General features: G+C 39.6%; 1 protein-coding gene across 3 annotated transcripts in view; it reads left to right on the top strand.

Moving 5' to 3' along the window:
- The window catches only part of LOC141011735 (intermembrane lipid transfer protein VPS13B-like), a 353,303-nt gene that overhangs the window by 4,397 nt on the left and 330,863 nt on the right, over positions 1-18,043 (top strand). For all 3 annotated transcript variants that reach the window (XM_073484997.1, XM_073484995.1, XM_073484996.1), the window contains exon 4: positions 16,787-16,904. In XM_073484997.1, the coding sequence (XP_073341098.1) occupies positions 16,787-16,904 (118 nt within the window). The remainder of the gene's footprint in view (positions 1-16,786; positions 16,905-18,043) is intronic.

Genomic DNA, 18,043 nt, shown 5'->3' with positions numbered 1-18,043 from the left:
TTATCCATGCTTTGTTACTTTGATGAGAAATGCATTGAAAAAAAGGAAAGCGAGCAAAGAAACCAGCAGCCAGTAAATCACTGCTGCATTGAGGGTTACGTATGAATTTGTGCCTTTTAAAACAGGGATTGGATTGTAATCTTGTATTTTCAAAAGCTGCTGTAAAAAACAAACTGGCAAGTGCCTTAATGGCAGTCTGCAATGAGGAGCACATGTCAGAATTCAGGGATGAAAGTGTGTTGTCATCCATAATACCACTGAATTCACTGTTTGCAAATGCAAAGAGATGCATCAAACTTTATTTTTGAACAGACAGATTTAAGCATGACACATACATTGTTTTCCACATCTTTTTATCATTTAAAAATGGTTGGATCAGCTATATGATTTCCCTTTAGGAAAGCACAGTACTCTCTCTCAGCACATTTGTTCCTTAAAAAGAGGGAAAGCTTCATTGACCACTAACCAGAAATATTCAGGGAATTCAAAACTGTGAGGTGACTTTGACTAGTGCTATTAACTACTTAGCAATCTCTGTCTTCAGTATGTCATTACTCGGTTTTTATTTAGTCCACACGCAGTGAACATTGCTTCATATTAACAAGATTTGGAATTCGGGACGCCCCTGTAGTTTAGTTGGTAGAGCATGTGCCCCATGTACAAAGAATGTCATCCCATTTCCTGTCATCTCTCTGCTCTGTATTGTCAAAATAAAGTCATGAAAAGGCAAAAGAAATAAAATAAATAAATAAATAATAATATTTTAAAAAAACATTGAAATCACATTCATAGACAAATTGAGATTGTTTCACATCCCTGTGGCTTATAGGTACCTTGAGATCATGCTGTTGCGCATATTTTTACACAGAAACGTTTTTTTGGTCTCATGCAGCAGTACTACAACAAAGGCAGGGAAATAGAAGACTGCAAGGAAGTAGACATGGATGATGTAGATGATGATGATGCTGTTTTCAAACTTTTAGGACAAATAAGCCTAGCAGATGTTAAATCTTTAAGTAAATGTATTCAACGCATTTATAAGACCTTGATACGTACAATGCATTTAGTAATCAGTAATAATAATAACGATCTAAATAGAAACTTTTTTAGTTTACAAGGGAACTCCACATGATACCTTTAAAGGTGCAATATTTAAGAATTGTTGTTTAAAACATAAAAAAAAAATCACAAACAAAAATGATCAACAGAGTGTAAAGAAATAAGAGTTTTGACAATTTATTAAAGCATCTATCACTTTGCCCTTGCCCTGACGAAGGCCTTTTAGGCTGAAACACGTTGGCATGTTTTTATTAGACTAGCCATGTACTAATAAAGGCATTTTAATCATTACCCTCTTGAGTGCCTCAGATCTTTCCTTATAAGTTCTACTTGGATCCCTAAACTGAAGAGCACCAGATGGACACCTTTTTCTACACCCAAGCAGCACTCCATGCATTTTTTTCATTTTTTTTATTGAATATTAAAGCATCTATTTGTTGTGTTGCAGATATCTACTGAAATTTGCAGCTAACCAGCTAGCCCTGACCTGTCCTCAGGGCAACAGTTAGCAGTTATTCTGGTCTAATGCTGCCCCCTTCTTATTTGGAGTATGAATTTGAGAAATACCCAATTCTTACATATTGCACCTTTAAGCATCAAGAGTGAGATTGAGGGACAAGTTAAGGCCTGCCATGCATCATCACTGACAACAATCTGAGAACAGTTATCCAAGAGATATATTTATATCGTCTTTAGTTAAGTTATGCATGTTTTAATTTTTGAAGTGTGGTATATGAAAGGCATTTTTACTAGATTTTTTTTTGCAGTAGAGCCTGGTCCTACTTTTGTCAACCATGCTTGGTGCTGGCTCTATTATGGGAAGGTTGAAGTTTCAAGGCCAGATGTCCCAAAAGAAACACATTTCAAGGGAAGTCAATTACAGCTAATTATATAGACTGCAGCAAAAAGATTTGTAACACATGAGCTTGAGCTACCCAGAACTAATGGTAAATATCATACTATGCAGGTGGCTACTGCTTATGAGATCAGGTTTCTAGCCCATTTGAACTTTAAACTTCTTACTATATATGCTTCGTACACAGCTTAAGGTCATGTACCAGTACCTGTACTGGTGTAATACATGAAGTCTAAAAACAACTATTTGTTACAGATGTTCCCTAAAAGGCTTCCAGTCAAGAAAAGATTTTTGGGGAATTGCAAATGACGTTTGGACAAATTATTCAGTGGTATGTACACCCATGAGACATAATTTGGAACAAAGCCAGACTTACAGCTGAAGTCCTTCTAGCATGTGGAATTTAAATGAGCTGCTGCACTTCTCTCTTATGTGAGTGGGAGGTGGGAGGCTGACTACTGTGTTGTTAACTAAGAAAATTGTGCAACCTGGTCACTCATATTACCTTTATTTCAACTTTGTTACACTTTAATCATTGTTGAACATTACAAAGCAACAGTATCTCTGCTGGGGAAGTTTCTCACTCTGGACAGCCCACAGAAACAGGATTACATTTCTCCTGAGGTTATAAATCCAGCTCATATACATCACAGGCCCTGGTCCAGTTTTAATCAGATTCTAGCAGGGATGCAGAGAGTTTGGCATAGGTACCTGCAAACCATGGCCATGACAGTTCTCTCTGAAGGCCTCAAGTAATTTGGGTGATGGCCTATAGGATTTTTAAAAGAGCTGAAAAAAATTGATCTGTGTACGGAAAATCTTACGTTTTAAGTTTAGTACATTACTAGTGTTTCTTTTGTCCAATAGAGACAGGAACTTTGTGGTTGGCCTCATGTGGCCAAAGTGTGGAAATGATAAATGATATCATTAATATGGTTTGTTTTCATAATTACTGTTAAAGCCTGAGCACTGGCCTGTAAAAACATCCGTACGTCTTTTGAAGTTCATTAAGGGTTGTGTAATTTGACCGGAATTATTTGGGCCTTGTGTGCGCGTTTCCCCTTGAGAGGAACTGGGTAATATTAGGGATATTCAGATTGCTCAATAGGGCCCATCTGCAAAGCACCAAGAGCAGTTTACAATTATAGTTTCCAGCAAATGTGGAAATTTGGGCGTTTAGCAGCAGTTGGAGATTACAGCTCCTGCTGACAGTGTAATTGCGTTAAATAAGCTGTAATGAGGACTTGTAGTGCAGAAAGTATGGTAGATAGAAAAAACATTTTGTCAACTTGTTTTTGACATTAATTTTACAAACTAGATGCCATGTACAAACAAAATGTATTAAGTTTTATATGTGTCTTAAAAGAAATCTCCCATGATTGTGTTAAGACTATTTGCGTAATTTAAAGATAAGACACTGTACATACTTTCTTTAAAACACATTTATTTTCAGATTTATTGTAGATCATTCTACCTTTATATATTTCTATTTAGTTTGAATCCCAAAGTTAAATCGTTAATGTATGAATTAAATTATTAGCGTGGACATCTCCATGTGAAATTAGACTAAGCCCTGGTCTATGCCGAAAAGCTCAATGTATGTAATAGGAGATTGGTCATGGGGATGAAAGGGTATTGTAGTAGTCGACTTTAACTACTTTCTTCTTGTGCAAAGACACACTCACTGTGGCCCCTCTTGAGTTACTTGATACGAATAACTGTTTGATCTGAACCCTTTCTAAATTCAAAAGCAATCTGAAAATGTCAAGAGCTGCATTGGATGAAACAATGGTTTTAAAATCTGTCATTCTATATACAGAGCCCCTATGGAAACTGGAGTTATTAATAGAACTCATAAGGTCTCCATCTAGTATCTTATTTGCCCCATGGAAATCACACAGGAGCTAGGAGCAATCTTCAGTTTTTCCAGTTTCACACCAAACTACTCATATCCAGGACCGTCTTCCTATATTATTTATTTATTTATTTTTTAAATGTCATTAGGTTAATGTTGTCATTATAAGGTTTACTACTCAGATGTGGTGGATTGGAACTGGTCTCTCTGTGATGTTGAGCATTTGGTTTAAGGCATTGAGCTTCTCCCTTTAATGAGGAGACAGATTGTAGGAGATAGAATTTATTGTGTGGCTGTTTTTAGGAGTTTTGTTCTTGTATTTGTAGCTAGTTGTAGCAGTAAAACAGAAATTGGCAAGATTGAACTCAGGCCTTAATGAAAGACCTAACAGCTAACATTGATGTAATGTTGCAAGATTACGGGCACTTTTTTCCCTTCTTGACATCTTGGTAAACTGCTCCAGATGTTGAAGATGAGGTGTGATCAGCAAAAATGGAGAGGAACTGGCTGGACAGCAGTTATAGTGGATCATAACACTCTCAGGCACTCTTTATTTTTTATGAGACAGAGATAAGGGCTTGGGTCTACCGAGGAGAGCCTTTCTGGTTTTGGCTCGACTTGCTGCTTGATCTGGGAGTTTTATGGCCGCTGAGTGCATTTGCCACTGATGTGGAGGTTCTGATTGATGCATTGCCTCAAGATGATTTGGGGAGGTGCCTTTGAGACTTGTTGGTTTGGCATATGGTCCAACTAGACTCTTTCTTCTGTTAGATTCCTTCCAAACTATTTTTAGGGCTTTACACCACCAAACCTCATTGCTCCTAAATAATGGGTAATACATGTGAATTAGGGAACCCCATTTTGAAGACTTCTTAAAACCCCAAGTTGTTATTCCATTGCTAAATCTACCACTAACTTGACAAAGGATTGCTGCTGTGACTCAGAAATTAAACAGAAATCTATAGATGTGATAATATCAAACAGTCAAATACACGCAGGTTTTATAACGTTGTAACCTCAGATGCACAGCTGATTCCTCGTCCTGGAGTTGAACACTGGATGCTTCTGCTTTAACATATGGTTTTGCCAACCAGTGGTTAAATCCACAACCCACTAAGTAGCAATCCTGGGATGTATGGACTGTTATTGGCTCCTGTATGTAGCCTGCTGTTATGGTCTATTGTTGTTATGCCTTTACTCTGTGATTTAATTTGAGATACGTAATTCTTATTGCCAGAGAATAAGCATGTTCTAAAGTGAGAAAAAAAAAAAGAAAATTGTATTCTTCAAAAATGTCATTGTGTCATCTAGTAAAACATTCAACATCCAATCAAATGTTCTATCACTGTCTGCCTTTGTAGTATATAGTCTTTCCTGACAGAATGAGACCCAGTACGTTTATGCCTGTGCAACTCTTTTACAAGTCAGAAAACACAAAGGAAAAAGTTAAACAAGTAAAAGAAAACAGCCTGTGGAAGTTTGCAATCAGATAGCACAAACTGGATAATCTCTGTCCCAATGCTATCCGGAAATCTTGCCTTTGATTCTACGGCTCGCAGGGAGCAAATGGCTTACAGAGATTGCACCATAAATCCATCTGATCATCAGCTCAGCGGGGCCTTGTCTTCAGGACTGAGTAGACAGAGGGCGAAGACATAGAGCTTTGGAGAATCTGTTTTTCTTGAATCCAACCCCCCGTAGCAGTAACAAAACCCATCTCTGACTGTAAATAATAAAAAGATGGAGTAATGTTGGCACACTGTGGATTCCTCAGGCAGGTTGGAAGCTAGAGTAAGTTCTGATGAGAGACAAAGACCATAGAGAGACAGAAGTAGATTGAACATCAGAGTGTACGTGCTTGGGAATGGTTAGGCAAGGATGTTTGTGCCCAGCATGTGTTCACATTTGGACATTTTTTCATGACAAATTGCATTATTTCCATGGCTATTATGAAGCCTCCAGATTGTTTATGGTCTGTCAGGCCCTCATGTAAACTTAGCCTAAAAGCCCACATCCATTGTTTGTTTTATGAGCCATGTACAAATGTGCCTAACATGTAAATCTAATAAACTCTCAACTGTAATATCAATGTTTGTTCTTAAATTGGCATTGGCAAGATTGGGGAATATTTTAGGTGAGACTGGATCTGATGAGTCGGGTGAGGACTTTGACCAGAGATGAGCGTGCCCACTGTCTTTGTCGCATGTACGTATGTTAGTAGTCTTAGGCCAACCCACTTGTTGACAGGGTTGTTCAGTCTGAGGAAAGCTGTGATGTTGTAATGATGCTAAAAATTTCTGGTCAGTAAGTCTGTGTTTCAAATGAACAAAAAAGTTAAGTTAGTAATCATGCAGTGTGTCTACAAGCCAAATAAGTATTTTCCAACAAAACCTTATTCTAGGTCTTAAATCAGTCATGTAATTCACTACGCTGTATTTATCTCTCCTGTCATTCAAATTCTCAACATAGAGTGACCAATTGTGGTGGTCTCTGTTTGGCATTCCAAACTGATTTATAGCATCTGCTGAAGGCAATGCACAAGTGTGTCATTCCAGCAGAAGGCCTTGCACCCAGCCACCATTGCCTGTGAGTCAACCAAAGCGACACAACCCACAGCGTTACTCTGCTTTGTCGTTGAGGTTTGCTGGAGTCTTGGCTTCCTGGTGGGATGAGGTTACTTTAGCTCCTCAGACACAGGAAAGCAGTCAGGGGAAAAATTAAACCCGGCGGCTTCCTGCATCCAGTGAGTCAAGTGGTGATCAATACACTCTGGGCAGGATGCTGCACTACACGGTTTAATCCTTGCTCTCAGGCCATCCGGAATACAGCCATCCTTCAATGGAGCTTATTACTTGCTGGGAGCTCCTGGTAATATGGCAGTCTGGGAAACAATTACCTCGCAATTAAGGCTAATGTTCACTTTATTAGTGCTTTCTTCGGACAGAAATTCTGGGAAGATATTGCGTTGCAATTAGGCACACCATTTGCTTTGTGAGTCTTAAATCCAAACAGGCACCATGAGAAGTGATTGTATTTAATTAAGGAATTGTGTTTTTTGTCTTTGTTTATCATGTTTGTGTTGTGTGTGAGTGTGACTAACAGGCTTTCATTTTATTTTATTTTTGGGTGCTACACAGACTAAGGCAACCAGATGTTTCACTGTATTCCTCTTAATTTATTTGTTCTAACTACACTCATAGAGATGGAGTTTGTATTTTAGTTTGAGTGAGACAGAAAGTTACAAAAAGGAGTAACACAGTAACTGGGTGCCTCTGTTTGTCATTTTTCAATGGAGAAAGGTAGGCTTGTATGACTCCATGTTACACAAAATGTGGGTGGTCCGTGTTTTATGTCTCAGGGTGAGCGTGTGCTCCATTTAGCAGACCCTCACCCCTTTGACCTATGAATAATTCCACTCTTATTATAGAAATGATGATGCCATATAAGGCGGGACATTTTAACCAGTAAAATTACCCATGCAGAGCTAGTCAGTAGCAAGCTATTTGGCAGAGCATTTTTCTAAGGCCTAAGTTAATTCTGTTTGTAGATCTATATTCTTTATAACAGTTTTTTATATGCATCGCTTAATGATTCTTAAAGCCAGAGGAGTACTGATTGTAGTGTGTTTCAAAAATTGCTCCCACTGCTCTATTTTGTGTGTTTGTATATGAGTTCACTCTCCATGGTGGGGAGAGAGAAGAAAAGGAGATTGTGTGGAGAGGGCATATGGTTAGCTGAAAAGATAATAAACATGCAGATCTTGAAGGAGTGTATCGCCCTGGCTTGACATTGACCACGTTGCTTGTTTAAAGTGACCAACATGATAAGAATTCACATGCTATGATTAAGTTGTATTTGTTCCTAATCTTTCATAAAAAAACTTTTTAACTGTTATAATTGATATATAAATCTATATGTTATCATTTTCAGTTGACAGATCAAACAGTAGAGATATTTGGATGTTGGTTGGTTGAGATAAAGCATTACAGACATTTTAAGTAGGAGGTGACTTCAAACCCACATTTCCTAAAACTGAAATATGTATTTGAAAAGTTGAAATAAGACAAATGAAAATTTACATGTTGGAATATGCCACTTTCTTCTTACTGTTTGCAGTGCCACAAAACCTTGGCTTCAGAGTTTTCAGATACAGATTAACATATTTATTTTAAAGATGAGGGATTTCTAAAGTAGTTTGATTTCGGGGAGAGCTCTGAAACACAGAGAGCAAAACAACCCAAACCAGCCAGGGCAATAATAGAGGGTTAATCCTCTGATACTAACGTCAACAAAACTTTGTAAGCTGTGTTCAGAAACTCAACTCAATGCAGGCATTATAGACATTCATATTTAAACTTCAAATCATAGTTTAAAACATTTAACGTTTCAAATATTTTTTAACTTTTCAAATCTTATTGCTCTCTGGCTATTACCCAGGTGCAGGCCTCTTATTTTATTGGTTTGTTAAACAAATCTAGGTTAAGAAATGAAACATGTCTCCTTTCATTACAGTGATGAAGACAAGATCACATCTGAGATCCTTGGGCGAGGACTGGGTTATGGCTTTAGGATGTTACAAGGATGAAGTTGTAATGATTTTATTCCAAAGTAAGGGTGACAGTTTTCCATCTCTTAAGTAAGCTGATGAATGTTGACAGTACTTCAGTTGCTTTGGAACCTGGTGTATAAAAGCTATGCAAACATAAGGTCTGCTGCATTCCACTTGCACGCTCAAACCTCCTGCAATATGGCTTTGGTATTTCTCAACACTGTCCTCTCCCATTACTTTCTGTTTGATTTATTCTATCTTGCTGGTTTCAGAACATTGATACTCTCCAAGAACACTTAGGCCTCTACAGCTCTTGCCTTCCAGTTGCACCTCACATGTGCAATTAAGTTGTCAGAGTAGCCTCAGCCACTCACTGTGCTGTTCTTAGACGCTGGTGCTTACATCGTTCAAAGAGTACTTATGTCTTGTGTCTTGTGCATAATATTTTGTATAAAATAATGGGCAAAGCTCAGATCAGGGGTGGTTCAGTTTTTGACAGATGAATAGCAGTTTACATTAAAATTAGGTCTTGACTGCTGGTTTTCAGCAACTCACCAAAATTAAAAGGAGATAGAAATATCTTTAGAGGATACTAATTTTCTTTACCTTTTATCGTATCAGAAAATTCATTATTTTCATATCATAAATAACAACAATTATGGGCTTGAATAGATTAACTACATGATAAATAATCGGCATATAACTGGGGACTTGTTATGGTTTGGATTCGGAATTAACAGGTTAGATTTAAAGCTCTTGGTTTGGAAATTCCCCCATGTGTGTCGTAGCTGACTTGACTAAGATGTGTGTGTCTTTTTGCACATGCATCTGTGTGTGTACGTAAAGGGTCTGTGTGGACCGTTTTATTGTAGCTAACACATTGCAGTTATTAGCATTAGGGGGTAGCTGTGCCAGCGTAAGCAGCATGCCTCACATGCTCAGCCTGGGCTTGTGGTTAGCTGATGGAGACATCTGAAGGACCAGAGCCTCTCAGATCTAAATCAGGAACAATTTCTCCCTCTTTCCCAATCTCTTTTGATCCCCCCCCCCCACTTTCCTGTTGTCTCACTCCCATTTTTCTTCTTTTCTGTCTTTCGCTAATCATTTCTTCCTTCACTCTTTTTCACACTCTTTTCTCTCTTTCTTTCTCTTTCTCTGTCCCTTTTCTTTGAGTCTCTCCTTTTCATCTATGATTTAGGTGTGTCAGGTGCAATAATACTTAAAGTACAGGTCACCAGCAGGAACGTGGTATGTTAACATGAAGAGGTCACGGGGCAGAATTTGACTGGGCTCTGATGAAAAGAAAATGGAGACAGCAGTGATCTAGACAGTCCAGCCTGGTTCCAAATTCCATCACGGCAACTTCATCAGGACTAGTCACTAACCTGTCACAATTCCTTGTTCTTGGCTTTTAATCAAGTCTTGGGATTAGAGTTACTATGACTTAAAGGCCTTTGTTTGAACAGCAATTGTGGAAAACAAACATTGTTAGCGAGGATGACAAAGTGCTGACCTCAGCGCTCCCACTGCCGACCTGCTTACTGTTATAATCAGCAAAATAATCAGCAAAAAAGCAGTTTTGTAACAAAGAAATTGAATTCATGCGTGAATACACTGGCTTTGAGATTTACTAGATTAATGGAGTATTATGCACACTTTAACTGGAGCAGCAACAGCTACTGTACCGTAAACACAAGATTGGTTTCTGCTGGTATGAGGTTTACTTAGAAGACTAAAGAAAATGTGTTGTGAGTTTTTGATTGATCTGAACCTTTAAGGCTTGGTTTGTGGCTCTTAACAGTTACGGTGGTTTTACTGTGTGGTGCTTATATCAAGTGTACAGATAGTTTACTGCCCCTCGGTTAAAGATCTGTCCTACAACTGCAGCCACTTGTATCCTCTCAGATGAAGATAATCTAAGGAGAATGGCTGAACAAGAAGTCCAAATGAAATACTGTGAAGTCAGCAGTCCCCCTGTTGCTCCCTGTGGGTCTGGGATCCCTGTTTGTCTTTGTTATGATTCTGGGCATGTTGGAGGCAGATATTAAACATGGCCAGTTTGACTTGGGTACAGTGGAGGCACTCTTGGCAGAGACCTCCAGCATGACATCACCAGTGCCGTCGTTTTGATTCCTCCTGCTTTGAGTGAAATAGTTTTGTAATTGTGCATTCTACTTCTGGCAGAAGCCTTGGAATCTTTTTCATTTCCCCGCTCCCCCCTCTTTAATGAACATGTTAAATTTTTGGGCTTGCTTGGAAAATTAACCTATTGCTTTCATTGTAAAAGTTTGCAGGGATGAAATGTGCTTAGTAACACTTCTGGTATTACAGACCTTGTAAACTGCTCCCTCCCCCTTCCCACAAGTCTGTCTATTCTCTGTTGTGGTTGCGGTAATTATATAGGTATGAAGGATTGGAAAACACAAATTACAGATAATTCATTTGACTATAAAGAAAATAACAAGAGTTTCTAATAAACCAGGGTTTGATGCTTATTTTATGGATGTCTCTCCTTCATATGACGTCAAGGATATTTTGTTTATGTACTGCATATTGACGGTTAATACGCAGTATAAGCTGAGTAGTTGCGGTGTGTGTGGTTTCACAAAAGAAAATTGACTTGGAAAGGACTTTTATATGAGAAGCATTATGGCTTTACTTTGACATTAGGAAGCAACATGATAATTTTAGCTGTACATTTGTGCTTAACAACTGTGCTTAAAATGTAGTTTTAGTTTGATTTTACCATGTGCTGTTGGATTTTTTTATGTGAACACTTCTGATTCCAAAATCATGAAGGTGGCATTTTCTTTTGGTTGACTTCTTTGTAAACTGAGCTTGTTCAGAAACTACTTGAATTGCGCTTCCTCTGTTACACTGATCTTACACTAACTTAATTCACTCCGAAAAACAGGTCAGTTGAACTTCCAGTGCACATTGTGTACTTTTCAGGACTGTAATATTTCATTAATGCAGTACACGCATTGTAAATAGGGATTTTCTTTCCCAGTAGTGGATTTAATTACTTCAAGACAAGGGGAAAGAGTGAGAGAGAGATAGAGAGAGATAGAGAGAGAGAGAGAGAGAGAGAGAGAGAGAGAGAGAGAGAGCACATTTTTGTAATGAGCTGTTTTCATTGAGATAATTATTCAGAATGTCACACGATGTGATATTCATCTGGGTTCATTTGGGGCTCTAATCCCTCCAATCTGCCATGGTTTCCAGCTGCACAGCTCTGCTGTGTTTTTAGAGTATGGGTCTTTACATTTAGGCTGTGTGAGAAACTGGGCACATGCATTTGTGTGTGTTGTTAAATACAAGTATTTGTCTGTAGTGCAAGTTTGTGGTTTAGTGTGTTGGTATCTTCAGAATATAATATTGATATCAAGAGCTTTTGCTCATTTTAAGTGATTTGAATGTGTGTGAAATTCTGTCTTGACAGCTTTGGCTGGCAGCAGCCTTCTCTATTCTGAGAAGAAAATGAAACCCCTGTCTTTAATCATGGTGTAATGGCTTTCTGCATTTGTTACAGTTTCATTAAAAACCCATTAGCAGTTAATTTTTAGTTGAGCTGATGGATTTGTTCGAAGCCAAAAGACGTTAAAGAATAGGTAATTTGAGTCAACTGCGATGAGCTCTGTTCTCTTCAGTTTACATTCCAGTGTGGTGGTCATCAATGAGTTGAGCAGCTTAAGTGTAAAAGAAGTGGCTGCATACCATTTGACGTTACTGGAACCATCCCAAACTGTGACTGTATGTTTGAAACATTGAACCACTTTTCAAGTCTCATTCCTCTTGCTGCCAGCTGGAAACTGTTCTTATGAGAACCAGGGTCATCAACATTGAAATGAGCTTCAGACTAGCCGGTTATAGATGGGGTGAGAAGGTCTAGATTAAGCGTAGGGATGAGGAGGATGACAATGTCAAAATAGAAGACAATGAAAGAGATTTCCTATTACGTTTTTGAATACGGTTATACAGCTAAATGTGTTGTCTGCGAGTGTTTTTGAAGAAGGAAATAGGAGGTCTGTTCGCTGGATCCTCCCCAGGGATGGTGCTCTGTGGGCCCTGACATATGGGACAGGGCCTCGACATGTCTGACCCAGTGTGTTTGTCTATGTTTGTATGTGTATATAAGTGATTTGGAGGAGGGGAGGGGGTCTGTCTGAGATAAGGAGCTATTGAGTTTCCTTCATTTATTTTTTCACTCCGTAGGCGTTCGCCCTTCATTGCCTGGCCTCCATTCTCTGGGCCTGCTGCTTTGATGTCAGCATGAGTTCGCTAGCAACCTGCAGTGGAGAAACAACAATAACACAGAGCATGTTTATCCAGCAATGGTCCTCTGCATGTTCTCATTAATCTGCTGAAACTGTGTGAAATTGACCAGTTTTAAAAATGTTTGGGTTTCAAACAGGCAGTTGCAGCAGGCAGGCAGGGTAGTTGACTGCTAATCTCTGCCAACAATTTTTTTTCCCCTTGTATGTGTGTATATATACGTGTGTGTGTGTGTGCCTGCACACGTTTAACTGAAATTGAAAAATTGCTTTGTAATTTTATTTTGTTTTAGGCCAACACATGTCAAAGTGAAAGCCTGAAATGATGAGCAGTAACACCACTATTTGGTTTCTCCCACACTTTGCACTGTGCAATGTCTATATTGTTTTCAGTTTGCATCTAATGATTATTTTCTGTTGTTGCTTCAACAATCAATTATTTTTTTGGTGTATAAAATGTCAGAAAATGAGGAAAAAAATCACAGTTTCCCAATGCCCAAGATGACATTTTTTGTCCATAACCCAAAGATATTCAGTTCACCATCTTAGAGTAGTAAAGAAACCAGAAAATATTCACATTTAAGAAGCTGGAATCAGATTATTTTTTAGCTTTTTTGTTAGAAAAAATCCTCAAACAGATTAATCAATTAATAAGATATATGGCGATCAATTTAATAGTTGACAACTAATTGAGTAATTGTTGCAGCCCTTTCACAAGTTTTACTTTTTCACATCACAGTTTACATATATATTATAGTGCCAATGGCAGTTAAGATTTCACTGGTTTCTGGTATCTGTGAGTTATAGCTCGTTTGTTTGTACTAGGGGAACTGTGACAGTATCTGCAGAGTTGCTGTTTCTAATAGCTAGAGGTGGTGGTGGGGTTCAGCTAATGTGTTGAGCAGCTCAGATGTGGGTCGACCCTCCAGACAGGCTCAACACACTGTCCCTGACTGAGCCAGACGTCTGCAGGGGGACAGAGGTCAGGCCTGGCCTTCCTGTGCCCTAACCCTCCATGGGTGCCCACTTACCCTCTGAGTAGGGGGTCCCCCTCGCCTGTCACTCACACTGCCAGTACCTGTTCCTTTTTTTCTGTCCCTCTGTTCGGGTCCCATTATCTCCAGGTCTCTCTCACTCTTGATGTCTCTCACCTACTCTTGGTTTCAATGTCTCATTTTATCTCACTCTGTTATTTTTTCCACTTATCTCTTGTCCCTCTTTTCCTTTTTTGCTACTGTCATCTTTGGTCAACAGCTCAGTTGACATGCCTGCAGGGGAAGCTACCCCTCCTTTTCCCGGCCCTTCTGTCTTTCCCTCCTTCTCTATCCCTCCTTCCCTCGCTCCCTGTCCTGTGCCCTGCCGTGGCATTGGAGGGATCAGTTTACCCGACAGCAGCTGAGGCAGGCTTCATTTGTCCCAGGGCTTCCCTCTGAAAAGGCATTTTTTGCCTCTGGAGAATTGCTTACTGCCCACGGTGACATTGAGTGCTTAATTGCGCTACTTCCAAATTTGGCAGTCTTGTTCTTTAGTGGCAGTTTGAGATGCTGAACTCAATGTACTCTTGGCCAGAAGGGTGAGGCATTTCTTTAGGTATAGATACGAGAGTCTACATAGGAGGGAGACTTTTTCTAATTCTAATGTGCTCAAGTAGCATATTGTGATGTAAACTAAACACCTCAACATGTGAGCATGTCTCATTCTAGACTTACCTCATCTTAAAACCAGCCCTTTTTATTGTGACAAGTTAGTAAATGATGTGTGAATAATGAGCAACAAATTTACATCTTATTATTTGCCAATCTCTATTCTTTGGAACCTTGATGAAGTATTTATTATTCCTCTCCTTCTGTTTACCAATTCCCACCACTCACTGATGGGTAAAAAACTGCTTGCATAGTGCAGCTCTACCATACAGGCCTTTACTGAAGTAAAGTCTAAATATTTCTGCCAGAGCCTCTCTCGTCTCTTCTGGCAATTGTGTGTTTACTTTACTGCACTGGGGGATACTTGCTACTCTGTCAGTGTGTCCACAACTCAAATTATGTAAAGTATGTTTAAAACCTAATCTGTTTTACTCAACCACACAGAGGGAAAGAGGTTCATTGTCGTTAAATAGTGTCAGAACCAGGAAATGTGTGTTAATTGTGTGGGATGTGTGTATGTACAGCATGTACAGCATGTGACTTGCCTGAAAGGTGTGGCTGTGGGTTTTCATTTGCTCATTTGAGTGTGTGTGAACTAAGTGTGTGTGCATGGAGTAGCCAAATATATTTGGTTTTGACACCCTCAGTGTTTACATTAGTCAGGATAAAGGGTGACTTCTGCGACACTCTGCCACGCTGATCCCCCATTTAAATGCTAAACACATGTGATCACCCCCTTTCTTTGTCTAGATTGTCTGACTAACTTACCACCCGGGCTGACTGTGAAGGTTACAGCGCTGCACTAACTCCTAATCAATGCCATACTGGGGGTTAAATCACTCAACTCTGCACCTTTTTCCTGACTTCTCTGTTTTTATAATGGCTCTAATGTGTTTGGTTTCTTTTCTTTCTTTAATTTCTTCCTACCATCCACTGTTGCAGGCATATGTCTACTGTGAATATGAAGATGAGGTATTTGTTTTAATTATACATAGTAGTTCTAGAGGAATAGAACTTTAGCTGTAATAGTTACAGTATATCTTTTGTGCTTTTGCTTGGATGCAGTAGCCTATTCTCCCCTGTTCTCCAAATTGAAAATGTATGGTTGATGAGGTTTTTACAGTAGTGCTGGCTATATTTCACATAGGATAAAAAAAAAACTTTCTTCTGCATACCAAAACAGATTTGAAAAATGTTAGTTCATTTTAATGAACTGTTGAATCAAAAGCTGTGAACATGTTCCCTCCTAAAACTTGGAAACAAGACAACAAGCCTCCTCCAAGACTTGGAAACATGATGACCAAGACCCTCTGGAGAAGGTGACAATCTGCTAGTAGAAATTTTACAAGTCCACAAAGTCAGTCTCTTTATTGCAAATGGAGCTTCTCCAGGGTTTGTCACTTGATGACATCAGATATGAGAGCAGTGGTTTTTTGCTTTAGGTTTAGGAAAGTGTTTAAACATATTTCTAAAAATGATCCACAAGAGCAACAAGGGAACTCCTTTTTGATGATTTTCTCTTTTTGTGCAATTGTGGATTGGTTAACATAAGTTAATTGCGTTTACCCAGCAGTAGATCTAGTAAAAAGTCTTTGGCTGTCAGTCCTTTACCACAGTCTCATGACCCCTACACTGTTTGTCATCATGCCTCTATTGTTGTAATCACACCTTATGTCTTGGTTGCAATGCACCCACTAGGCTGAGGTACTCTTCAGGCTGAACCAATAAATAACCACCTCGTCCCGAGTCTTGGCTCATGTTGTTTATCTTCATACTCATCTCTAAAAGGGATGTCCATTTCATCGTCATTCCTACACACAACGCACACGTACGCACACACGCATGTATGCACACACACACACACACACACACACACACACACACACACACACACACACACACTCACAGATACACACTCACAGATCTTGTACTTGCATTCCTGGGCTTAGCAGGCCTATGGTCTTTGAGTGCAGATGACGTGCTGTTGTGGAGGAGAGACCTTCACCCCTCTCATCCACGGAGCACAGTTTATTTGTAGAGCCCATAGAGATGGTTGTAAATGGGGATGGGAGGAAGGTCAGTGGGAAGATTTGGTGTGAAGGGGGGCTTAAAAACATTGGTGTGTGGTAGATGCTCCTGTAATCACTCCCATGTTCAGTTTGGACACAACCATGCAGGAGAACAGGTACTCAGCTTACATGCACACTAATAATTTGATTACCCTCAGTTGTCAGATAAAGGTAGCAGTTAGATTAGACTGGTTACATTTTTCCCTCTAACTATAGTTTACTACTTAAACTCCAAGAGATAATAGCCGGAAATTAGGGATTTGACTGGTGTTTCAGATGTGATTAATTGAAAAACTGTTCTTTGTAGCTTTAGTTTGAACTGAAATAGGACACTTGACTAAAATATATTATAGTTTATTTGGTTACAACTAAATAACTGTCAGACCGATTCTAAACTCGCCAGTTCTGCAGAGCTCTTTCAGACTGCTGTGTTTACTCCATTACCTATCCTCACAGGCATTCATGTTTGTTTTTTCTTCAGGATGATCACGAGAGCGGCTCTAGCTCCACCAGTCGCAGTGTCTCAGACAGCTCCAAGGCCGTGGCCAAGCCCCGCCGCCTCCAACAAGCTGCCCCCAGCGACCCGGACCTGCCCCCAGGTGAGTGATGGCCCTAGGGCCAGGGAGGCTATTCCACCTCCCTGCTTAAAGAATGACCACCAGGACAGGCATGGCATAGGAGGGGGAGGTTGGGGCCACAGAGTGAAACCCAAGCCCCTTTCAGACAGGGATTTCGCAATAGCACCGCAACAAAGGCTCACCTCTACACCGCCTTTTTTTTGTTCACACTGAACCAACCAGCCCCGGCATAACGCCGCTCCAATGTGTCATTTCATATGGCACATCGGCATTGCGGAACCAAAAGAGGCATGATGGTACACATCATAACGACAGTGAGAGCCAGGCAGTGGAAGCTGCCGGGGACAGACAATGTTTTCCAAGCGGTAGTGTGACGAAGAGTTGGTAGGACAGACAGGTTGACAGCGACTTTTCCACATATAAATTCGGCATATTTTTCCATCATAAGTTGCCAAAGACACTACCTGCTACCACATTACTGTTGTTTGGTCTTGTAACGGTACTTCAGTGGGTTGAAATGTGGGACAATTCTCTCTTATTTTGAGTCATATCCAGAATAAGGGCGCAATTTTCCTATCTTGAAAAGGCAGTGTGAATTAGGACCTATTTACACTACAGGAAAATGTTGATTGTTTTTTCCAGCCTCTAAGAATGCTACTAAGACAATGGATTCAAATCCACTGGCTAGTTAATAGCCAAATGCCTGCAGTTGTTAGTGTCAGATTCAACTGTGAAAAACAATCTTTTTGGGATGAACACTGCATTTTTAACCAGTGTAAATCAGCCAGAGAGAGTGTGGGGGATGTGTCTGTGATAAATCACATAGTGATGGCTCTTATCAACAAGGCCACTTGACCACATGCCTCCTACAGGGCCAGGGATGCCGTGCCTGCCCTCCTCCAGCACTTTACTGCACCTCAAAAGAACTAAGGAGGATAATGGTCTTTTGAAAATATTTATGACATTTTTAAAAATCAATTTGTAACAGTCTTCTGCAAAAAGAGAAACATACATAAATGTTATATTAGCTAGTTAAATGTATGTTTATGATGGCACGGACACTTTAAATCTTATTTCAATGTCAACAAACACTTCATGAATAGCGAGAACCTCTTAGACACAACATAATGGAAAAAATAAGTTTAACCAATGAAAAGTTC

Source organism: Pagrus major, chromosome 17 (genome assembly GCF_040436345.1).
Source record: "Pagrus major chromosome 17, Pma_NU_1.0".
Classification (NCBI taxonomy): Eukaryota; Metazoa; Chordata; class Actinopteri; order Spariformes; family Sparidae; genus Pagrus; species Pagrus major.
This window is presented reverse-complemented; position numbering and strand designations above follow the sequence as displayed.